This window comes from Maylandia zebra, linkage group LG14 (genome assembly GCF_041146795.1).
Source record: "Maylandia zebra isolate NMK-2024a linkage group LG14, Mzebra_GT3a, whole genome shotgun sequence".
Lineage (NCBI taxonomy): Eukaryota > Metazoa > Chordata > Actinopteri > Cichliformes > Cichlidae > Maylandia > Maylandia zebra.
Genome location: NC_135180.1, coordinates 29233295 through 29256279, shown reverse-complemented (window position 1 = coordinate 29256279; position 22985 = coordinate 29233295). Strand labels below are relative to the sequence as shown.

The 22985-nt window shown below is 37.5% G+C and overlaps 3 protein-coding genes across 9 annotated transcripts; 1 reads left to right on the top strand and 2 right to left on the bottom strand.

Moving 5' to 3' along the window:
• Positions 1 to 811: 811 nt before the first annotated feature.
• On the bottom strand, positions 812 to 6827 carry LOC143412483 (uncharacterized). The gene is made up of 6 exons (XM_076873311.1): positions 6451 to 6827; positions 5317 to 5512; positions 4743 to 4830; positions 1861 to 2032; positions 1643 to 1722; positions 812 to 1538 (listed from the first exon to the last, which is right to left on the bottom strand). The coding sequence occupies exons 1-6, from the start codon at positions 6566 to 6568 to the stop codon at positions 1242 to 1244; spliced, it is 951 nt and encodes a 316-aa protein (XP_076729426.1). The 5' UTR covers positions 6569 to 6827; the 3' UTR covers positions 812 to 1241.
• Positions 6828 to 6856: 29 nt separating this feature from the next.
• Positions 6857 to 19156, bottom strand: LOC112435914 (dehydrogenase/reductase SDR family member 11-like). 7 transcript variants are annotated; one of them, XR_013092985.1, is made up of 9 exons: positions 18460 to 19156; positions 17647 to 17964; positions 17181 to 17239; positions 16258 to 16334; positions 13917 to 16076; positions 13047 to 13139; positions 12895 to 12960; positions 11035 to 12779; positions 6857 to 7535 (listed from the first exon to the last, which is right to left on the bottom strand). XR_013092985.1 is itself a non-coding variant. In XM_076873319.1 (8 exons), exons 3-7 carry the CDS (start codon positions 16279 to 16281, stop codon positions 11174 to 11176), a joined length of 294 nt encoding a protein of 97 aa, XP_076729434.1. In that variant the 5' UTR covers positions 16282 to 16334; positions 17181 to 17239; positions 17647 to 17772; the 3' UTR covers positions 6857 to 7535; positions 11035 to 11173. The 7 variants fall into 7 exon arrangements, 3 of the variants coding, with proteins under 3 accessions (XP_076729434.1, XP_076729435.1, XP_076729436.1); XR_013092983.1 differs by lacking the exon at positions 13917 to 16076 and having other exon boundaries at positions 18460 to 18542; positions 18787 to 19156; XR_013092982.1 differs by lacking the exon at positions 13917 to 16076 and having other exon boundaries at positions 18460 to 18542; positions 18871 to 19156.
• Positions 17797 to 21529, top strand: LOC143412373 (dehydrogenase/reductase SDR family member 11-like). The gene is made up of 7 exons (XM_076873318.1): positions 17797 to 17944; positions 18945 to 19154; positions 19418 to 19512; positions 20605 to 20734; positions 20877 to 20969; positions 21055 to 21120; positions 21244 to 21529. The coding sequence occupies exons 1-7, from the start codon at positions 17813 to 17815 to the stop codon at positions 21271 to 21273; spliced, it is 756 nt and encodes a 251-aa protein (XP_076729433.1). The 5' UTR covers positions 17797 to 17812; the 3' UTR covers positions 21274 to 21529.
• The last annotated feature ends 1456 nt before the right edge of the window (positions 21530 to 22985 follow it).

Genomic DNA, 22985 nt, shown 5'->3' with positions numbered 1-22985 from the left:
TCACTAATTCATGGGAAAGTAGAGTCTGAGAATATTAGTTAACAAAGTTAACCCACCGTGTGTAAAAACAAAAACTGTGGTGACTCTTTGTGACGAGGGAACAGTGAAAAGTAGCTTCAGATTTCGGTTAACTAAAATACTTTTTTCACACCTTGTTTCATGTCTTAGCATATTCCAACTTCAAACTATAACAACACTGGACCCCACCAGATGGATTATGCAGCAAAGTCTTTTTTTGACTAGTATTCTTCCTAATTGTGGTCACGATGACTCTAACTGAGCCTACTCTGAAAAAAATAATCTTCTTGTTTTTGGAAACATTGGAACAATTGCTGACATGTTTTTTTTCCACTGATGATCCTGTTTTTTGTGTTGTTTGTACTTTTCTATTTTCCTTTGTACTAAAATGGACTTATATGTCTGAAGTAATGTTTCGATGTAGAGGGAGGATAAGCTTTCACCCCTTTCTGTTTTGACCACTAGAGGTCACAAGCATGACAGAGAGATTAGGTACACACTCAGAAATTAAAGTACAGAAATGTACCTATAGGGGTACAATGGCTTGTCACTGGGGTGGTACCCTCTAAGGTACCGTTCTGTACCCTAAACTGTGGGTACTGATTTGTACCCTTGTAATTTGTACCTTTTTCACGTCAAACCTGTACTTTAAAGGGCAAAATTGTACCCTTAGTATAAAGTACAAAAAAGAACCCTTAAAAGGAGTACAAAAATGTCTTTCTAAAGGTTCAGTATCTACACACAGATTTCCTATATTTTTCCTCTCAAGATTTGAAAAATTGAAGATACAAAGTCAAAAATACTTGTCACATTTATTACCTTCTTAAATACATTGCTTAACTGTTACATACAAACTTATCAACAGAGTATGTGTCATAAGCTGCAACATCAATTTCCTGTCCAGGTTTTAGCAACGTCCATTCACTATCAACTCTAACACTGTATGAATGAAAATGGTTGTCATATAACAGAGGAATGAGAATTTTTCCACAAAAGACCCACATTGTGTCAATATTAACACAACACCTGTTCTCTGTGTTTCCTATACACATGTCGTCTGAAAGATTCATATTTTTTGAAGGAAGAACAGCAGTCACTGAGTCCACAGGTTATATCAAAATTGGCATCATGGGAATGAATAAGTCCTATGTGCTGAATAAGCTTTGTCAAACTAAAGGTTCTTCTGCCACATTTGGAGCACTGATATGGCTGAGGCATGGTGGTCAATACAGAAGATTTATTTGTCTGGTGACTGTGATTGGCAGAGGCCGGTCCTCACCCTCATCTATTTTCACAATGTACTTTTGGAGAAAAATCAGGGTGTTCTTCAGATGTTTTGGATAAGCAAGGTTGAAGACAAAATACAAGCAGAAAGAAGAGATGATTCCTTCAAAAATACACGAGCTTCTGCACACTTCACTGCCATCCAACTTCACAATGTTTGGAGCGCTTCTGGAGAACACTGGTTTCCAGTCTTCATGAAGTAGCTGAACAGTTGGATAGGGGGTTTTAGGATGAACCTTTGAAGTCAAAAGAGAAGGTAGAGGAAAGCAATATATTAGTCTCTTAACAAAAGATACATTTGTTTTCCTTTTATATAGACTAAATATTTTAATACACACACCTCTCCAAGTATGACAAAGAGATCCAGTTTCTCCTTGAAGACGTATGGCAGGAATAAAAGTGCAGCCCTTGTGTCAAGATCTGCCAAAAGAACAACAAAACACAAGATTACCCATGCATTTTATCTGGCATTTCCAGTTACCTATAAAAATTATATAAAATGGAAGCCTTGAAGTTTAAAAAAAAAAAAAAAAAAAAAAAAAAAAAAAAAGCAAATACCCGGTAGGTCATCAGTGAGAGCCTCCTCTCTTGCATCAAGGTAGAGCTGGTAGAGTGGGGTTTTCCCTTGTGTAAGGTCAATCACCTTTGCTGCAACACATGAGAGCCCTTCACGAAATCGCTGGCTTACATTACCCGTTGTTGGTTGGATCCACCCGAGTTCGTTGCACAGCTACAAGTAAAAAATTCATTTTCAGTACAAAATAACAGTGTATGAAAATGAAATAATCTAAAGTTGATATTAATTATGTATGGTGCTGCATAATTATTTTTTTTATAGAATTTAACAACAATACTGTAAGAAGTTACATGAACATACGAAAAAAGGAAAGAGGGACAGATGAAGAAAACAAGGTCAAGGGCAAATAAAATTTACTACTATAAACATGTTAAATGTGACAGCTATTTCCAAGTTCAATCCAGCTTTCTGACTTACACCAGTAGGCATCCCTAAGAAGGGGTACTTCTTCAACACATCCTCCACAGGCATACCATTTGCAATTTCTTTCTGCCGCCAAGCAAACGTTTGCTGCACACGGTTATGAACCACCATCGTATCTGGTTGCATCTTCTGATATTGGCACTAGGGCTGGGCCATATTATACCGTTCACGGTAATACCGGTATAATGTTAGGCAACGATAGGAAAATGAAATATCGCGATAGAATGGGAGTAAAACGCGCATGCGCAGTGCCTTTGTTTTCATACGCACATGGCCGATTGTTGGTTTGTAAAAATGGTGCAACTTCCGTGATGTGGAACTGGTTTGGTGTTTGTCCGTCAGATACACAACAAAGCACATTTTTTTGCAGAACATGCAAGCGGCCGTTGTTATTGTCGTGTTTGTCGGACTAAGATGCTCTTAAATCTGGGAGTAATCTGGGTCCCAAACTCCGTATATTTGACTTCAGGTCAAACAACACTGCAGCATCACTGAGAGTTGAAAACTGTCTAAATTCTTTGATCTTTAATAAAACGATCAGCATTGCTGCTTTACCAGGTGTAACTATAAAGTTTAACTTCCAGGCATCCATGAAAACAAAAGTTATTACATTTAACGGAGTTAGAAGTTAGCAGGAAGCTAGCGGAAGTTAGCTCGCTAGTTTCGCTAGTTACCTAAGCATGATATTGCATGTTCTGACTGAGAGATTTCTGAAAAAATTCAAACGTACAGCTCTGCTATCACTTCCAACATAAATGAAGACAGGAAACTAAACAGCAGTGACGTTTGTAGGGTTACTGAAGTTGGGCTAGCTGGTATATAATGATGTGCTACGTGATCGCTAGCGACACAGCTATGTTAGCATAACATAAACTGGAGGACGAACACTAACACTTTTCCACTTATAAAAGTTAACGTGAAGGTTCCTCATGGTTAGAGACAAATGCAATCGCATGGCAGGATGCTGTAAACGGACCAAACTTCAGTCAGGAGAACAACTGAGATAATCCATCCACAATACGAGGTTAGTCATTAATATACTGCAACAACATGGGAATAGCTCAGCTGCCAGAGAATTCAACATTAATGAATCAATGGTACAGAAGTGGAGGAAGCAAGAAGAATGAGTTTAATAAAGTTTGATTTATCTGACTGCTTTGTTTCGCTTAATGTGCCTTATAATCCCGTGTACCTTATGGTCCGAAAAATGCGTACTGCACACTGCAGTTTAATGTTGCAAAGCACCTCTTTTTAACTTCAGTGGATATTATACATGGTAATGCTCAGGATATGTCAGCCCATTTCTACTGGAAATGCCTTTGGGTTAAACTTTCAGCAAGGAATTTGCATTTGCACTGTTACATTTTTATAAAGCTTTAATGTACATAAAAACCAGCTTCTTGTTTACGTGAAAATAAATGGAAGGTTGTCTTTTTGCGCTAGTAATGTTGTGGAGTTGTATTTTGTCTCGCATCAATTATATCGTCAGTTATATCGTTATCGCAAATTTTCAAATATATATCGTGATAAATATTTTTGGCCATATCGCCCTGCTCTAATTGGCACTGTAAGACCTTTAAGTGGGCGTCTATGGATAATAAATCCTCTCCTTGGACGCATGGTCCCTTGAAAGAAAGCAAGAGTGAGAAGAGAAAGTCAAAACAGATTAGAAACCCAACATAAGACTAAATATACAATTAGAGCTGACACGATCTGTGCATCACAAAGAACTCGTATCGGTTAAAGTTAACCGATACCATGAACCAATATTTAAAATATGGAAACTCTGAAATAATTTCACATAAAATCTTAATTGTTAACTTGAAATTTTAGTTTTGGAGTCATATTTAAAATGTTTTTTTGTTTTTTTTAATCTAGTTCACCCTCTTTTAGCGCCTTCTAATTAATAATATTTTGTGAGGTAGAAGTATTAGCACTGGTACTTTGTATTAGCAAGTGCTCTAATCCAAGTATTGGTATTGTTTCGGTTTGAAAAAAAAAGGGGTACAGTTGCATCCCTAATCCTTAGTTTTAGATGTAATAACAGAGGCAAGAACATTTTATAGCTCAAGATGTCCCTCACACCAACCTGACAAACATTTCTCTGACTTGTTCATTGACATTTATTAGGCTGCCCTCTCCTCGTAGAACCAAACTTCTCCTTACAACGCCTCACTGCCTCACTGTCGACTAGTGGTGCCCGCTCTGATTTGAATTTACGTCTCAAAGACATATGCCATGTGTGCTTGTTGAACAGAAACATAAGTTATTGTAAAAACAATCTACACAAAATACACCCAACAAAGAATCAGTAAACATACTTCATACAAACCTACTGAGAGGCTACAGATTGTCTTACTAACAAAACAAGATTGAAAAAAGCTTCACTTTTACTTTGTAATCTTGAAGGAACCTTATGCAAATTTTAAATTTAACTTACATAACCATTTCCCTCACGATCCTTGAGGAAAGGATACTTCATTACCAGCGTCTTCACAGCTTGCACATATTCAGAATTTGTGGGATACCTGTAATATCAGAAGAAACATAAGTGTTAGAGCAACTGCTGACAAACAAACTTTATCAAGTGTCAGTTATTGTTTCTTAGTAATGTAGCGTTTATTTTCAATATGACAGATTCAGCTTTTTCTAAAGCAACAAGCTAACATTACCCTGATTAACTTTCATAGTATACTGTGCCACAGCTTCATATAGAACTCTGATTATTGTGTGTCTGTCCCTTGGATTTTTATGGCACGGTTCTTTGTTGTCCAGTTTTAGTTGGAGATTTTTGGGAAATCTTGGAATTTCAAAAGACGCTGGTAGTCTCAAAGTATTTTCATTGCTGTGAAAACAGTTAAGCGTTTGTTTTTATTGCATGAATTGAAGTATAAAACACTACAGTAACAATACATATGGTAGAAACAATGATCATATTAACTAAATCCTAAAAGTGCATAACAGCCAACATGTATGTTTCAGACATACTAACTTCATTATAAATAAGAAAATACCTTATTGAAGTTGACGAAGTAGATGGTTGCCAGTCTTCTGGAGAGACAGTCTGTAGAGTCAGTGTCACTGAAGATTCCTTCATCCTTGACACAAATTGGTTGAATTTAACCTGCTTTTTGAAGGATCCTTGGAAAAGGTATGCAACCATAGTCTCAGTAAGACCGCAGTCAACTGTGTCACCATCAACCTCATTGTCTGCAAGATAAATGGTAGTACAAACTCTAAATTCCATGTAAGAATATTTATCACCACATTTTTACATGGGTAAAAACCGTATATCACACACATTAAAACCTTTTGTACAACTTCTTTCAGTTCAAAGAAATATTCATTTAAAAAAAATCAGTAAATTAAATAAAATAAAGCAAATCTTTAGAGTGAATCCTCTTGATATGCAAAGTTTTCATTTTTAAATTTAGATGTTTGTTTGGGACTACTGGACACAGGAGAGCAGAGTCTGAGCATGCTTTTGTGCCCTTTCAAGTTTGGAAGAAAAAAAAAGACTAGAATGCTGTAATTTGTTAATATTCACTACTAAGGTGACTCCTTTCTCCAGATTTCCGACAGTTACTGCCGTCTGTTCTTTCAGACCGATTACTTATAGCGATAACACCCGCAGGACCGTATTACAAGCTCAGATTACATGCTGAAAAAGTTCCCACATTGCTTAAAACGCGACTATCAAACCCCAGCTGCGACACCCTTGTTATATTTTAAACAAGTGCGGTGTTAAGATATTTCCTTTAGACGTTATATTCAGCCGCCCATGTGTGTTGATGGCCTTGGAATGGATGTAAAAACGTTTTTTTATTAAACCATTAATACACTAACGGTAAACTGCATTCAGCTACCAGGGAATCAAATTTCGCGCCGTTCCGCTGCGCAGGGGTTACCGAACCCATAGACTGTGGCCGAACCACATATATAAGTTCAAACTTATACAAATACTATGTGTACACATTTTTCAGAACTGTGACCTCAACTTTACACATGAAACGTTTGTAAAAACGTTTGTAAAAAGACATAATTTGAGCTAAGAGAGTGCCGAAACTAGCTAAATTGCTAATATACGTTAAGCTAGGCTAAACCAATAATTAGTAATTACGCTACATTTTTCTTTAAATAAAACTTACCTCTGAAATGCTGAGCTTCAGCTTCGGTGACATCTAAGCCCCACTCTTGTATTTTTGTTAAGAGTTCCTCGGTTGAAAGTGAACAGAGCACACCAGGACTTGCAAGTTCGTAATCCATCTCCCTCCGTTGATAAAACAAAATGGCACCTGCTGCATTTACAGAAAATTCTAGAATCCACCAGCTATTCGTTGAGTTTCTTCTTCTACTTTTTGTTTGATGTTGTGAGGATGGGCTCAACTCGCACTCCGAGTTCAATAAGGGTGCTTTTTTGCAATTCGTCCAAATAGTTATACTTTAAAAAAAACACTCTCTTAAAAAAAATTTTAAATGCATTTTTACTTTTTTTTCTTTCAAATAAATTCATTGTTCTTAAAGCAGCTTAAAAATAAGGGGGGGGGGGGGGGGGGGGGTTCAGGGAATACAAAAACAACAACAGCAATGAAAATAATAAAAAATAAAAACACTAAAATATATGCTTATATCAATACAGTTGCAAATAAATTACTGTCAAAAAGAATAAAAAAAAAACAACCTCTAATCAAAAAGAGCTTAATCAACCTGTACTTTATCTTTTGAAAGAATGGGTACAAATAAGTACTTTTCACAATTAAGGAACATGTATGTACCTTTCAGACGCTAAAAAAGGTACAGATAGTTACCCCGAGGTCCAATATTTGTCCTTAGACTGTATTAATGTCATTTTTGTACCTTGGGGCACAGTAATGTACCCCTTCCGTACCCCTATTTCTGACTGTGTACCCTGCTTATGTCTCCAATTTGATTGATGGCCCTAGCCTTGACCTTTTGACCCCACCGGAAGTACTCCGGAAGTGTATGATCCATAAGCGCGATGAATTGCATCCGGTGAGGGGGAGGGTACTCCGGAAGTGTGTATTGGATTCCATATGTGTGACAAAATGCAACCGGTGGGGGGAAAATGTATGTTTTCTCCCTTAGAGGGAGGGGGTCTGTGGAGGGAGGAGAATTAAAAACAGAGAGGGAGGGGTATGGTTCCTGGGGGGATCAGAGAGGGAGGGGTTCCTGAGGCATCGGGGTGACACAGCAGATTTCTGTTGAGTCAGTGCTGTATAGAGAGACAGAGCAGCAGTTAGTTTTCAGTTTTTAGTTAGCAGTTAGGTGGGCTAAGCATTTGACCTTGACCTCTACTGTTAGCCCCTGAGGTCAGAACATGTTTTCCATACATCCATCCATCCATTCGCTTCCGCTTATCCTTTTCAGGGTCGCGGGGGGCGCTGGAGCCTATCCCAGCTGTCATAGGGCGAAAGGCGGGGTACACCCTGGACAGGTCGCCAGTCTGTCGCAGGGCCAACACATAGGGACAGATAACCATTCACACTCACATTCACTCGCACATTCACACCTAGTGACAATTTGGATTAATCAATTAACCTATCCCCACAATACATAAAATACTAAAATACAATGAACTTTTGCCAAAAGTTATTTAAGTGTTATTTGTGATTAAATATCATGATTTTTCTTTTCTTTGTTTTTTTTTTTAGCTTTGTCATGGTTATATAAAACAGAGAGGTTTGGACAGGCAATTTATCTAAATGTTAATCAACCTTTATAAAGCACACCCTCTATTCATACTGGAAATCTGACTTTTGGCAAGAGTTCATTGTTAATAAATGGTGCACAAAACTTTGTGTTTGTTCAGCACACACAGTTCACCTTTGCGCAATTTCTCCCATGTACTGAAACAGCAATTTCTTCACATAAATCAGTCAAATCTAGGAAAAGTTCCCACCCCAGACCTTCACAATCAGCTAAGTGGATTTGCAGATTCATACACATACAGTGCTAAAAACACAAAGTGGATCTTGAAGTCTATAATCTTTTTTCTTTCTGATTTCAGAAAGTCACAGCAGAATGTCAAAGTGCTGCCCACAATGTCATTGTCATGCATTACAAGTGTGACCTGATCAAAGAAGGACATCCAAGTTCACAGCAACCTAAAAGCAGCACAAAGGTGTGCACTTGTGCTGCAACACAATCACTGCTACGTGGAAAAACCAGGATTGAAATGCAGGTAGGAGGTCAAAGTTTTAGCAGTTTTGCTGCTTGATCTGCAGTAGAGTAAATGGACAAAGAACCAATATTTCTTTACAGCACTTAAGTTGACTTTTTTTATTTGTACTGGCAACTTTTTACTTTTACTCCTGTCATCCTAACACAACTCTTTCTGACATTTTCAAAAAAAGCTCATAACTTTAGGTTTAACAAATCTGAGGGGACCTAATATTTCCTGTTGTCACAGTCAGCAGTTGCAGACTGTGTGGAGTGGAGAATAGAGGACCCAAATGCACACAAAACAATGCTTGGAAATGAACTTAATATTAACTGAACGCGAGCTATTTATTAAAGGCTGGTTTTAACTGGACAAAACAAGAAGCAACAGCAAAATTAAACATTAACCTTCACTGGGTGAACTTGCCAAACATAAAAAACCCTGAAGATGGACATAGACATGGACATGTAAATCTGACATGAAAAACCTAAAATGTGAAGACTTGAGTGTATGAAAATCCAGGAAAACATGGCACGAGCAGGGGAAGTCATGGAGAAACAGCTGATTAGAATGAACATAATGGTGCCACAGGGGAAGTGAAACTAAACACAATGAACATGGGACACCAGAGCTCTTCAAAATAAAACAGAAAACAAAACGGGACACATACATGACATGAGCCTGACAACATAGGACACGCAGAAATGAAACATTACAGGTTAAGACACGCAGACTTAAAATGATGAACCGACGAGAGAGACTTACACACAGGGATTGATAACACAAAGGGAGATCTAAGAAACAATGAACTATAACAGCAACCTAAGCATAATAGAAGTGAGCTTAGATAACTAAATAAGACTTAAACATAAACAATGAATATCATAAGAAAACTCCAAACATTGGGTCAAACAACCCAGGACCGTCACACCCGTCACTACACCCCTGAAAACATCAAACTGATTTTAAATCTAAATGGAGGGAACAACAAGTCATTAACGACAGGCCTATTGGTGTATCCATCACTGCTATTTGTCACATTTGAAAAGATGAAGAAAGCACAAAGAAAAATCAAATTTATGAGTTATAGCTCTATACTGAAGGGTTAAAGTGGAGCAGATCTAATGTTGTGCAGATTTCCCTAAGTTGTAGTTATGACACTTCAATATGTAGCTAGTGTTGCATATGAGGAGTGGACACAAAGTGGCAGGTAGTTTTTCACAGTTCAACAAGTATCAGCAAACACACAAATTGTTTCTGTGCAGGTTGTTAAGCAGTGAGTCTAAAGATCCAGCTGCTGTATTTTCATGGAGAGTAAAGAATGTGAAATAGTTTCATTCAGAGATGGAAAAATATGTGAGAAAGAGGAGAGGGGAGGAATAAGAGATGTTATATTTAAAGGTAACCACTCTCAGTGACACTTGATAAACTAGAGAATTTAAAGCTTGCATTAATTAATTTTTCAGTTTACATGAGGTTATGTTATGAAAAGTCTTGCTAAACAAACTAAAGTATACTAATGTTTGTTGTCCAGCATCTGGTTGAGTGTACATTTTCACAATCTTACAATGCTGAGATTGCAACCATTCCCCACCTCTCTTGATTGGAGGCCATGACAGTTTGCATATTAACAATCATGAAAAGGCAGCACAGTGGCTAGCACTTGCCTCATAGCAAGAAGGCTTCAAATCCAGCATCTGGTGGATATCTGGTGGTTCTCCTCGTGTCTGCTTGTGAGACACTTCAACAACATGCAGTGGTGAGGTTAATTTGTGATTTCAAATTGCCCATTGGGTGTGAATGGTTGTTTGCCTCTCTGGATAGGTTGCCAGTCTGTCGCAGGGCAGACTACCATAGAGTGAGAGGGCCTGTGGTAGCAGATCTCTCACTACAAACATGAACCATGGCACATCCCTCATTTTTAAGCATAAAAGAAATCACTCAATACTGACTGTTAGCACCAGGTACTTGAAGTGGCATTCATGCTTAACAATGAATTGTTTATATATATATATCTATATATCTATATATATATATCTATATATATCTCTATATATATATCTATGTTTTCCCCAGCCCGTTATGTCTGCGTTCTCCCCGTGCTCTCTCTCCTCCTGTCTGAACCTCTGTGCCTGTACCCGTCAGCGTTATGTTCACCCCGCCCTGTCTCGTTATGGTTATCTGTGTCACCTGTGTTCCCCGTGTGTTCCCACTTTCCTCGTTAACCCTCTGTGTATTTCTGTCTGCGTCTTCCTCTGTTTGGCGTCGCGTTCTCCCTCATGCCGTGTGTGGTTCTCCCCGTGTCTTCCGGTATATGTTACTTTAGCTTTTCCCAGTTTAGTGTAGTTTTGTATTGCTTTTGTATCATCGTTATTGTTTATCACTTATCAGCAATAAAGCTGCATTTTGAGTTTATCCCCCGTGTCTGTGAGTTTGCAATTTGGGTCCTCATTCTGCCTGCCACACGGCCGAAACATGACAGAGAGAGAGAGAGAGAGAGAGAGAGAGAGAGATCGGGGGAACCGGCGTCTATACTTGTGTTGTCACTCACTTTTTTGCAGTGGCTTTGGTGGATCCAAGATGGTCTTTCTGCTATTTTGCAGGCAGTTGGTGTGCTGAGTAAGACCTGATGGCTTTCCCACCTTGGTGAACTCCAATTCTTTCTCTGGAGTACTTTGATCAGGATCCAATCACCTGGTTGCAACCTGCAAGAAACTGGAGAGATATCGCTCGGCAGTTTATTGTTAGCACAATCTCTTTATTCTCAAATAATTTAGTCATCCACTCTGCTAGAGTGGTTTCTCTTATAGACTTATTAATAGGCTCACTAGTGAGAGGCAGCGGAAATTGCCTCCCGTGAACGATTTCAAAGGGTGTGAGCTTTTGCGAACCCTGGGTTAGTCGCATCCACATCTTCACCAGGCCCAAACACTCAGGCCTTTGTCTGATTTTATCAGAGTAGGAATAAAATGGTTGCATAAACATTTTGCTACTGAGATTGCATCTGCTCTTTTTACTGGATAGATTTCTGGCCATTTTGAGAACACATTCACAATTACTAGAGCGTATTTTGATGTTTGACATTCGTTCCGTTCCATAAAATCCATGTGGATTGTGTGAAATGGGTGCGGTGGTGTTGGGGAAAAGCCTCTTTTAGGCCTGAGGTTTCCCTGTGCAATATGTTTCTGGCAAATCATGCATGCTCTGATAAACTCTTGTGCTGAAGCTTCAAAATTTTGAGTATATATATATATATATATATATATATATATATATATATATATATATATATATATATATATATATATATATTACTCATTACTTAGAAAAACTGTCCAGAGACATTTTAAGATCAGTGATGACCTGTGAGAGTTGAAGGATTTTGGTATCGTGAAAGGTTTACTTTGTGCTTGGAGTGGTACAGTTGTAAGCTATTCCTTTAGGTAACTCCTTTATTGATCAGAATCTCAAAGAATAGTATTTCATATTTCATTTAGCACATCTTATCCAAGATGCCCTGATGCACCTAGTGTTATTATGCTTGGGGTTGAGATTCTTTACTGTTTCTTAAATCAAAAATCTTTAATCCAAAGAGAATAATGAAGTTGAGCAAATTTCCCCAAAAAATAACCATTCATATTATTTAGATCCACCTACATGCTTTTGAGAAGTTTTTTTAAACTTAACTACTTGCATATACTTTGTGCTACAGAAACCGTTCCAGTATCGAAACATTCATCCTTTTCAGGACTACACTGGTATAACTTTTCTTTTTTTGTAACTTTTAAACATATTTAGATATTTAACATTTTAGTTTATTTTTTTTACTTTCAAATGAATGGAGAAGTCTTCAAGCCTTCTTCAAACCCACCCTACTATGAAACTTAACTACTTCAGCACACTTTGAAGTAGTTATGTGTAGACTGATTGATTGGCATAGAAACATAGAGGCAGGTGTGTGTGTGTGTGTGTGTGTGTGTGTGTGTGTGTGTGTGTGTGTGTGTGTGTGTGTGTGTGTGTTTTATAGTGTCAGATAACCATACACAACCCACCTGAGAGTGAACATGCTTGTGTGTGTGTCTCAGTCTTAGAGGGTTTTGTTATCTACACACGCACACTCTCACACACACACACACAATACACTCCCTGTTTTGTTTGTATTCTGTAAATTGATCTTGCTGTGTTGAGTAGTCAGATGAGCGAATCACACCACTTTAATGTGAAGACTAGCCTGGTCCTGGGGTTGCTGGGGCAACATGACACATGCTGTATAGGTTCAACCAGAAGTTCTCCAATCTGAAAGAAAAGTTATGTGAATGTTATATGATCATGTTATATTATGATGATGATTATGATCTGTTGTCATTTAAAATGTTTATTAAGTCCAAACAGACTGAAAATAAGCACAAACCTGAACATGAGGAAGGGCACTGAGGACGTATGTGACAGCACTGGCAATGTCTTTTGTTTTCAGAGACTGTTAGAGAAATGCAAAGTGCTTCATTTATTTGTATCTGAATAATCATACCAACACTCCACGAACTGCAGGATTAATAATTTTACCTTGGTTGTAGCATAAAGGGCAGCGACTTCCTCAGGATTTTTGCTGCTGGCCCGTGATATGAATTCTGTCGCCACTAAACCAGGAGAAATGCTCTGCAAAAAGAGATAATGATAAAGGAACTGTTGGAGGTACTGTGCATGTGTCTCACAGCAGCTTATACTTGTGTTCAAGGCACTTTTCCAGTTGGTTACAATGTGTTTTAAAGCCTTACTGTGGCTCGGATATGGGTCTTTTCAACACGCATGTCAGCCTGCCTTTGCTCCCAGCTTCTAATCTCCGTCCTAGGGCTGCTCAATTAATCGAATTTTAATCACGATTATGATCTGGGCTTTCAACGATCATTAAAAATGACTGAGCCGATTATTAGCCCCTCCCTCGTGCTTTACTCTCGCGCTGCTCCGTGTGCCAAATCCAGCGCACCTCTCTGCATTTCGAACACATGTCACAACAATTAAGAGAACCCGAGGGAAGCTCGGAAAGCTAAGCAGAAGTTATTTGGAGAGGAGAGTGACTGCCCTTGGTTGAAAAGAGAGGTAAAAAAAACTTCAGTGGTGTGGAAACATTATGGGTTCGCGGAGTCAGACGTGGATCAAGTAGACATAGTGTGTAAACTTTGCTACAGTGTCATAGCTGCACCACAGAGCAACACTGCAAAGTTCACTAAACATAGATGTTTACATTTTTCATTTATTTTTTATATTGCAAACATTTGCACTGTTATCAGTATTTGCACACTATTTTATATTATTTTTTAAAATCATTATTCAATACATTGTTATTGTTAACCCTTTAAATCCCTGTAGAACTTGAACCGCGTAAGCTAGCGCAATAATTTGTTTTGCATAAGAAACCGGAGGAGTTGTACTTACATCTTATGCCCTCAGCTTGTCCTCGGTCATGGTTTCCTTCCACATATAGCTTTGCAAAAATTGCATAAAAAGCGCTTGCAGGAACAAAAACATAATATTCCAGAAACAGGCTTTGCCGATCGATCAGCTGTTCATAACACTTCCCACATTGAAAAAGACTTCAACGTCGCATGTCTGCCATTTCCTGTCCGAAACCGAAAGTGACGTCATTTTCGCGGAAAATGTAGTTTTTTACTTGTAGGCCTTAAAAGCCTATACTGGTGTTTTCATAAGTCATGTTTGACTTTTCTGAATAGTTTCTGGGATGCTTAGAACTCGAATTGCACTGCTGGAAATAGTTTATTTTGATGCACATGCTGTTTTCTTTGCAAATTTGCATCATAGGATTGTTTTTTGTTTTTCCTGCAGTGTATATAAAAATTGCTGTATCTCCAAAATAAAACTATGAAGACACTCAAAATAAATTTCCTGTTGTAAACTATTTTTTGCGACTTTTGTATTTAAAGTTTTGAGGGATAAGCCTCTTAAATTTCCCCAAGTAGAAATATATGTTAAAAAAAAAACCAAAAACGATTTTCAATTTTTTTGTAGTTTATTGCACTTTTTTGCAATTAATGTAATTACTATGGACTTAATGCAGACATATTATTAAAATATGGGCTATAAAAGTTGTATTGATGTATAGCAACTTGAAATGCTCCCACAAATGGCACTACAGCATGTAAAAAAAAAAAAAAAAAAAAAAAAAGCTCTGGCGGACTTGGTACTATGGTAGGTCTTAAAGGGTTAAATAAATATCGTCAAATAATCGAGATTTTTGTTTCATCAGTCCACAGCACCTTATTCCACAATGAAGCTGACTTGTCCAAATGTGCTTTAGCATACCCCAAGCGGCTCTGTTTGTTCCTAACTGTGGAAACAGACAGCTTAAATCTGTGAGACAGCTTTCTGTATCTTTCCCCTAAACCATGATGGTGAACAATCTTTGTCTTCAGGTCATTTGAGAGTTGTTTTGAGACCCCCATGTTGCTACTCTTCAGAGAAAATTAAAAGAGGAGGGAAACTTACAATTGACCCCCTTAAATGCTCTTTCTCATTATTGGATTCACCTGTGTATGTAGGTCAGGGGTCACTGAGCTTACCAAGCCAATTTGAGTTCCAATAATTAGTTCTAAAGGTTTTGGAATCAAGAAAATGACAGCAGTGCCCAAATTTATGCACCTGCCTGATTTTGTTTAAACAATTATTGCACACTTTCTGTAAATCCAATAAACTTCATTTCACTTCTCCAATATCGCTGTGTGTGTCTCCTATATGATATATTTAACTGACATTTTTTTACTGTAACAACCAACGATTTATACAGGAAAATAATGACTATTAACAAGGTTGCCCAAACCTTTGCATCCCACTGTAAAAGCAGAGCTGTGAAATGCACAATAGTGATGACCTTCATTGGTGTGTTTTCTTGGGACATTTTGTGCTCTTCATTAACAACCAGCCATGGTTTAAATTCCATACATCAGTATGTCCATGTTTATACCAGTGTTATCTTATTATGAGTAAACTGCTTGTGTTTAAAATGCAATTAAAGGGAAAGTTCAATAAGCCACAGTAAAAAGCATGAAACAAGATAAAATCTGAAATCTGAACATGCAGAGAGGCGCTGAGCACATATTGTGATGACACTAACAACATCTATTTCTTTCAGAGGCAATCAGAGAAGAGAAAGCATGTGTGTTGGTCTACAAACAAACTTGATATTTCTTTTATCCACACGTGTTCTTTAAAGAGAAATCCTATTTAAAATACTCCAACTGCTGCTACTAATATACTGCCACAAATAATAATAACAATAATAATAATAAAATTAATAAAAATGGCCGTTTAAAGTTTTAATTGTTAAAACAGGGTTTCTGTATCCAATATAATAACAATGTTTGGTGTAGTTTTTTATTTTACAAAAAAAACCCAAAAAACAAAAAAAACAAAACCTTTCATGATTAAAAATTCAACTTCCTCAGAAGTTCTTAATTTGCGAGTCACAATTCTGGTATAAAGTATTACCAAATCACGCCTTCTTTCCTTCTTGGTTGTTGAGCTATGAAATGCTGATGACCTCCACAAGTTTTCCATTTGTCCAAAATGGAAGGACTCATCCTAAAAAAGCATTTCCCCCTGAAAGTTAAATGTCTCTTTGCTGCTGTATAGAGCATGACTGGGGAATTATTGATTCTTCCCATATTGTCTCTAATCTTAGCGAGGAAATCCTTGACAGAGGCCGAATGGTCACAAATACTTAATATTATACAGAATGTTACAAATTAATTAGCTCACTCACTTCAGTTTTTATTGTGGCAGTCATGTCAAGGTAGTTGTCCCCGGCAGAATTTGTTTCCCCTGCGTTGAGAGCACAGGCTTGGTTGTCCAAATCACAGACAAACAATATAAACACACAAAAAAGGCAATCAGAGAAGAGAAAGCATGTGTGTTGGTCTACAAACAAACTTGATATTTCTTTTATCCACACGTGTTCTTTAAAGAGAAATCCTATTTAAAATACTCCAACTGCTGCTACTAATATACTGCCACAAATAATAATAACAATAATAATAATAAAATTAATAATAATGAAGTTTTTTCTGCTGTGTCATGCTGAGATGAGACCAAGAAACTGGGATGGCAGCCAGTTTATGTTTATATGTTACTATAAAACCAGTGAGTTGCAATTCATCATCCATTATAACTCTGTAAACCTGACTCTGTGTAAAAGTTCATTTCTATCAGTTGGTGCACAAAAATGGCCGTTTAAAGTTTTAATTGTTAAAACAGGGTTTCTGTATCCAATATAATAACAATGTTTGGTGTAGTTTTTTATTTTACAAAAAAAAACCCAAAAAACAAAACAAAACAAAACCTTTCATGATTAAAAATTCAACTTCCTCAGAAGTTCTTAATTTGCGAGTCACAATTCTGGTATAAAGTATTACCAAATCACGCCTTCTTTCCTTCTTGGTTGTTGAGCTATGAAATGCTGATGACCTCCACAAGTTTTTCATTTGTCCAAAATGGAAGGACTGATCCTAAAAAAGCATTTCCCCCTGAAAGTTAAATGTCTCTTTGCTGCTGTATAGAGCATGACTGAGGAATTATTGATTCTTCCCATATTGTCTCTAATCTTAGCGAGGAAATCCTTGACAGAGGCCGAATGGTCACAAATACTTAATATTATACAGAATGTTACAAATTAATTAGCTCACTCACTTCAGTTTTTATTGTGGCAGTCATGTCAAGGTAGTTGTTCCCGGCAGAATTTGTTTCCCCTGCGTTGAGAGCACAGGCTTGGTTGTCCAAATCACAGACAAACAATATAAACACCAAAAAAATTGCTTCTTTTACATGCCTGAATGTGCACAAAATAGGTTTAAATGTTACACAAATTTCTTCAAGTCATAGGTTGTTCCATATTATGTCACTTTTTGCTTGATGCAATGTGCATAAAGTTAAAAGATTAAAAATAATAAAACCAATTTTTAAAAGAGGATTTTTCAAGTGATCCAATTTTAGATGGATTATGCAGAAAAAAATCTAATTGGGCTGAAAGGTCTATTGCTTTATAACGTATTCAGGTTGTGTATCATGTTTTTAAAATGAAATAATTACTTTTAAAAATACGTAATCAGTAAAGTAACTGGATAACCTTCTTGGAGAAGTAATAGTAACTACTTACTATTTTCAAGTAATTTGGTTGGAATGGAGGTGGAGTCAACTGGATCCGTTCTCCCTACCTGGTGAGCGCTCACGACGCAGAGGAAACTAATTCTGTCAGGGATATCTATCTTGGCACGTCCCTCTCTTCATACTTTTGGTGCGTGAGCTGGTTACAATTGTCTGTGATGGAGCGCTGGCGGGGCAGAGTGGCTCTGGTGACCGGAGCCTCGGTTGGGATCGGGGCGGCTGTAGCCGTGGAGCTGGTCCGGCTCGGTATGAAAGTGGTGGGCTGCGACAGGGACGTGGGGAAATTACAGGTTTGCTCTGAAATAACAAACTTGATTTCAGAAGAGAAACACTTAATGTAAAACTCTAATGCAAAGGACTTTTTAATGTTATGCAAATATGCAGTTATGTAGCTCTGTCAAGTGGACATCATATAATGGCTGTCAAGCGACAGACTTTTTGTTTTACAATAAATCATTTATGCTGTACATATTGGTCAATATGCATGGGTTAAAATGAGCTGCACAATACCAGATACAAGTAGTGTACTATGCAGCATAATGAACAAAATTATAAACAGTATGTTGGCAGTATAGGAGACAGAAGTCAGACATGATATCTTACATACATAAAAAAAAAACCAGTTAAAAACTTTACTGTTTAAACAAGCTTTCTGTTGACCAATGCTTTTTACATTTTTATATTTTTAATTTACATTTAAACTCTATATTGTGTATACTGTGCATTTTGCTATTTATCGTATCTGTGTGCAGCGCTTTGTGACTACCTGTCTATGAAAAGCGCTTAATAAATAAACTTTACTTACTTACATACTGATGAGTTGTGTAAATCCACAAAGAGCAGTAAACCTCGGGTCAACAGCCACAGCACAGGTCAGCTGATCACAGCCTGTAGAGAAAAAAATCTGCTGGATCTCTCAATAGAGCCTATTGTGACTCTTGATTAATTTCCTCACACTCTTATAACCACTACAGTGATCCTACGGTTCTCACATCTGCAAATCCCATTTTAGCCCCTGACTATACTCATATATTCATTATTTTCATTCCCATGTCTAATTTTGCTATTATGTTGAAGTTGTACAAGGTTATGTTTCCTTTGCAAAATAATTGAAATGTCCCTATCTTCTTACTTTTATGCTTTGAATTCATTTCAGAGCCTGGAATTTTTCTCTTTTATCTTAGTAAAGGAGTTTAATCGATAATTCAACTTTTACCAGAGTATTTTTACCACAAGAATCTGAATGCGATGGTGACTATGAAGGTATCATCTTTTGCTTTTTGTTTTCAGAAACTGGCAGCAGAGTGTCAGAGCGCCGGCCACCCTGGTGTTTTGGTTCCTTTCAAGTGTGACTTGACCAAAGAGGAGGAGATTCTGTCCATGTTTGCAGCGATCAAAAATCAGCACAAAGGCGTGGACGTGTGCATCAACAATGCTGGTCTGGCACAGCCAGAGCCGTTGATAAATGGCAAAAGCAGTGGATGGAAGAACATGATGGACGTAAGAGCTCAGATATTTTAGAAAACAATTATCTTGACTTAGACTTCAATAATATTTTGTGTGCGGTATGTGGAAATACATTCACTGGAATGTTTTCTTTGCAGAATATTGAATGAAATAAAATTATCACTTTTATGTAGCTCTAAAAGTTGGGGAATTATTCTGTTACAGCAGCAAAACACCAAAAACAATTTAGCCCATTAAAATAATAATAATAATTATAATAATTTTTACTTTTTATTTTTCTGCATGGTTTCTTGCAGGTAAACGTTCTTGCACTGAGCATGTGTGCACGTGAAGCTTATCAGTCAATGAAAGAGAGAAATGTGGATGATGGGCACATCATAAACATAAACAGGTGCAGTTTTATTTACTGATGATCAACGACGGCCATGCCTGTGAAGTCTGATGATTTAAACATCTTTCAAATATCTTTGAATATAATCATGCTCAGATTCAGATTGAGATTATGAGCTTCTGTTGGTAACACTAATGGCAAACAAAGAACAATCAAAAGAACAAGATAAAATATACAAACAATAAGTTCACAGCGAACATGCAGACTTGAACAGAGAGGTTTTAAGTTGAGATTTCAACTGGGGGAGAGAACCAATGTTTCTTATATCTGGAGGTAGAAAGTTCCACAGGCTGGGAGCAGAGCAGCTAAAAGCTCTGCTTCCCATGGTGCTGAGGGGGAAAGAAGGCAAGCTGGATAGAAGAAGAAGATCGAAGTGAGCGGGCAGAAGAGGTAGTGCTTGACAGGTCAGAAAGGTAAGGAGGAACAAGGTTATGAAGGGTCTTGAAGGTAATCAGATGAAACTTGTATGCCATTCAGAATTTCATAGGGAGCCAGTGACATTCCTGAAGGATATGGATGATGTGCTGGTATGCGGGCAGCGCAGTTTTGAACCAGTTGAAGCTTATGGAGGGATTTTTGGGGGAAACCATGCAAGAGAGAATTACAATAGACAGTGTGGGATGTAACTATACTATGATCAAGAAAGGATACAGACTGGGTGGAAAGAGAAGGATACAATCGGTCCGTGTTGCGTAGATGGAAATAGGCAGAACAAGTGAGATCATTAATGTGAGATTTATAGGATAGTGAGCTGTCTAGGATGATGCCAAGACTCTTAACCTAAAGTGAATGGAAACTGTGGAGATTTCAATAGTGAGAATGAAAAGATTTGCCTTTATTCCCAATATTGGGAATAAATAGGCATATTTGTGCACATTTTTGTATATTCAATCCTGGAATCCAGTTCAGTAGATGAGTTTGAGATGAGGAGGAAGAGGGTGACATTTTATTAAGATGCCAGTGGCGCTCACTCGTTTCATTTCTTTGGTAAAGAGGACTCCTCCTCCAAGGATAAAACACAGATGTGATCCTGAAATCAGATAAAAAATATGTTGGTAAATGCTGACCTAGTGAAATGTTCTTCTGTTGTAGTGTGGGTGGACATCATGTCTATCCCGTTCCCGATTTACATTTCTACATGGCGACCAAGTTCGCTGTAACCGCGCTGACTGAGGGCCTGAGGCAGGAGCTGCGTGCAGAAAAAACTCATATCAGAGCCACGGTAAGGTTTTAAAGAACACTGATAAACCCAAAAAGTGCCCTTAAAACCAATTTCAGCTGCTATGAGACACATTTACAATACTTTCCGAAGTCGACACACAATCACACTTCTTTTACCTTTGTTTTTCTTTTGTTTTTTACAGAGCCTCTCTCCTGGTTTAGTGGACACAGAATTTGTATCACGGCTCCACAGCAATGAACCTGAAAAAGTAGCTGCTATGTACAGTGAATTTAAGGTATAATTATTAATCTCACAGTTTATAGATTGTTAATATGATTACTCTGATAAAAGTTATTAAGCATTTTTCACTTCTCTGACAGCCTTTGGAACCAAAAGACATTGCCAGTGCTGTCACATACGTGCTCAGCGCCCCGCCTCATGTTCAGGTTTGTAGGTTTTCTCTTATTTTCAACTTTTTAAATGTTCACTTATTGAATTTAGCTCATTAATATTGTAAATATCACCAGATTACTCAAAATAAGATAATATTTCTATAACTTTCCTTTCAGGTTGGCGACATTAACTTTGAAGCTGTGTAGCTGGTAACACAGTGCAGGCACACAATCCAGCCTCCACAACAAAGTGGTGTGAAACTCCTGACTGCTCAACACTGCTCTCCATTTATCCTCTGCTAAGAAAAAATAAATAAAAACCACCAACCATTACTGAGCACACTCCTACGTGATCCTAAAATGATAAAAAGCCAAGTCAAAGTTGAATTTTTCATCAAACAGAACTGTCAAAATGACTGTGAGAAAATTACCAAAATAAATTTTTCTAATGCGAATGAAGAAAGACTTGAGAATGTTTTTGTTCAATTCAGATGCACACTGACCTAAACTGAAATTGAACTCAACAGAATTAACAATAAACTGTTCTTATTAACTATGCCCTAGAGACTGGTAAGTGGCCTTTGTTCATTAATCTATGTTCTCCAACCAGTTGGTGAATGGTTGCTGGAAGTTTTTGGCAGTCACTAGGTAAAATTCGGGGCAAGGAGGTATATGGTGCTGTACTAAAAACTCTGTTGTGGTTCCTTTGTACGGTAGCAGATTTCTGCACTCTCCACCAGTTTGTGTGGATGATGCAAATATTTCTGAAAACACTCACCAAATCGCTGAGTGTCTTGACAATTTGACACTGCTCAGCAAGCACAATGCTCCATTGTCAAGGATGCAATAGAGAACTGTTTGCTAGTGTTAATTGTGGTTGTAATAAATAATACATTTGTTGTAAATAATTAAATGCAGGTATCTGAGAGAGTACACTTTTAAAGGAGTTGTCAATACAAAACTTAGCCTACCAAGAAATCATATAAGTTTGGTTTCAAAAACTGGCAGCAGAGTGTCAAAGTGCTGGCCACCCTGGTGTTTTGGTCCCTTTCAAGTGTGACTTGACCAAAGAGCAGTAGATTCTGGCCACGACTGTACTATGACCTGTAGTGGTTAATATTGTAATGGAAGTAAAAGCAGAGCTTTGAAATGCAAAATAGTGATGATCTTCAGAGGTATGTTTTCTTGGGACATTTTGTGCTCTTCACGAAGAACCAGCCATGGTTTAAATTCCATACATCAGTATTGCCATGTTTATATCAGTGTTATCTTAATATGAGTAAAGTGTTTGTGTTTAAAATGCAATTAAAAGGAAAGTTCAATGAGTCACAGTAAAAAGCATGAAATAAGAGAAAATCACGACTCTGAAAATGCAGAGAGGCGCTGAGCACATATTATGATGGCACTGGCAACATCTGTTTTTTCTAGAAGCTATCAGAGAAGAGAAAGCATGTCTGTCATTTCTCCACAACTGTTCCTAAAAGAGAAATCCAATTTAAAATACTCCAACTGCTGCAACTAATACTACTGCCACAAATAATAATAAATAAAGTTAATGATAATGAGGTTTTTTCTGCTGTGTCATGCTGAGATGACACCAAGAAACTAGGCGAGCAGCCAGTTTATGTTACTCTATAACCGAATTGCAATTCATCATCCATTATAACTCTGTACACATGACTCTGTGTCAAAGTTCATTTTTATCAGTATAATAATGTAACAATGCTTAGTGTAGTTTTATTACTACTACTTACTATTTTCAAGTAACTTGACCAACACTGCTGATAACACATGAGAACAATAAACGTATCATTTTCAGTTGAAACCCACAAATTGAACGGTAATGTACACTCGTCTTTAGGTTTTTGATAGTTCGTCACTGTTTCTACGTCTAGTTGGTTGGAATGGAGGCGGAGTCA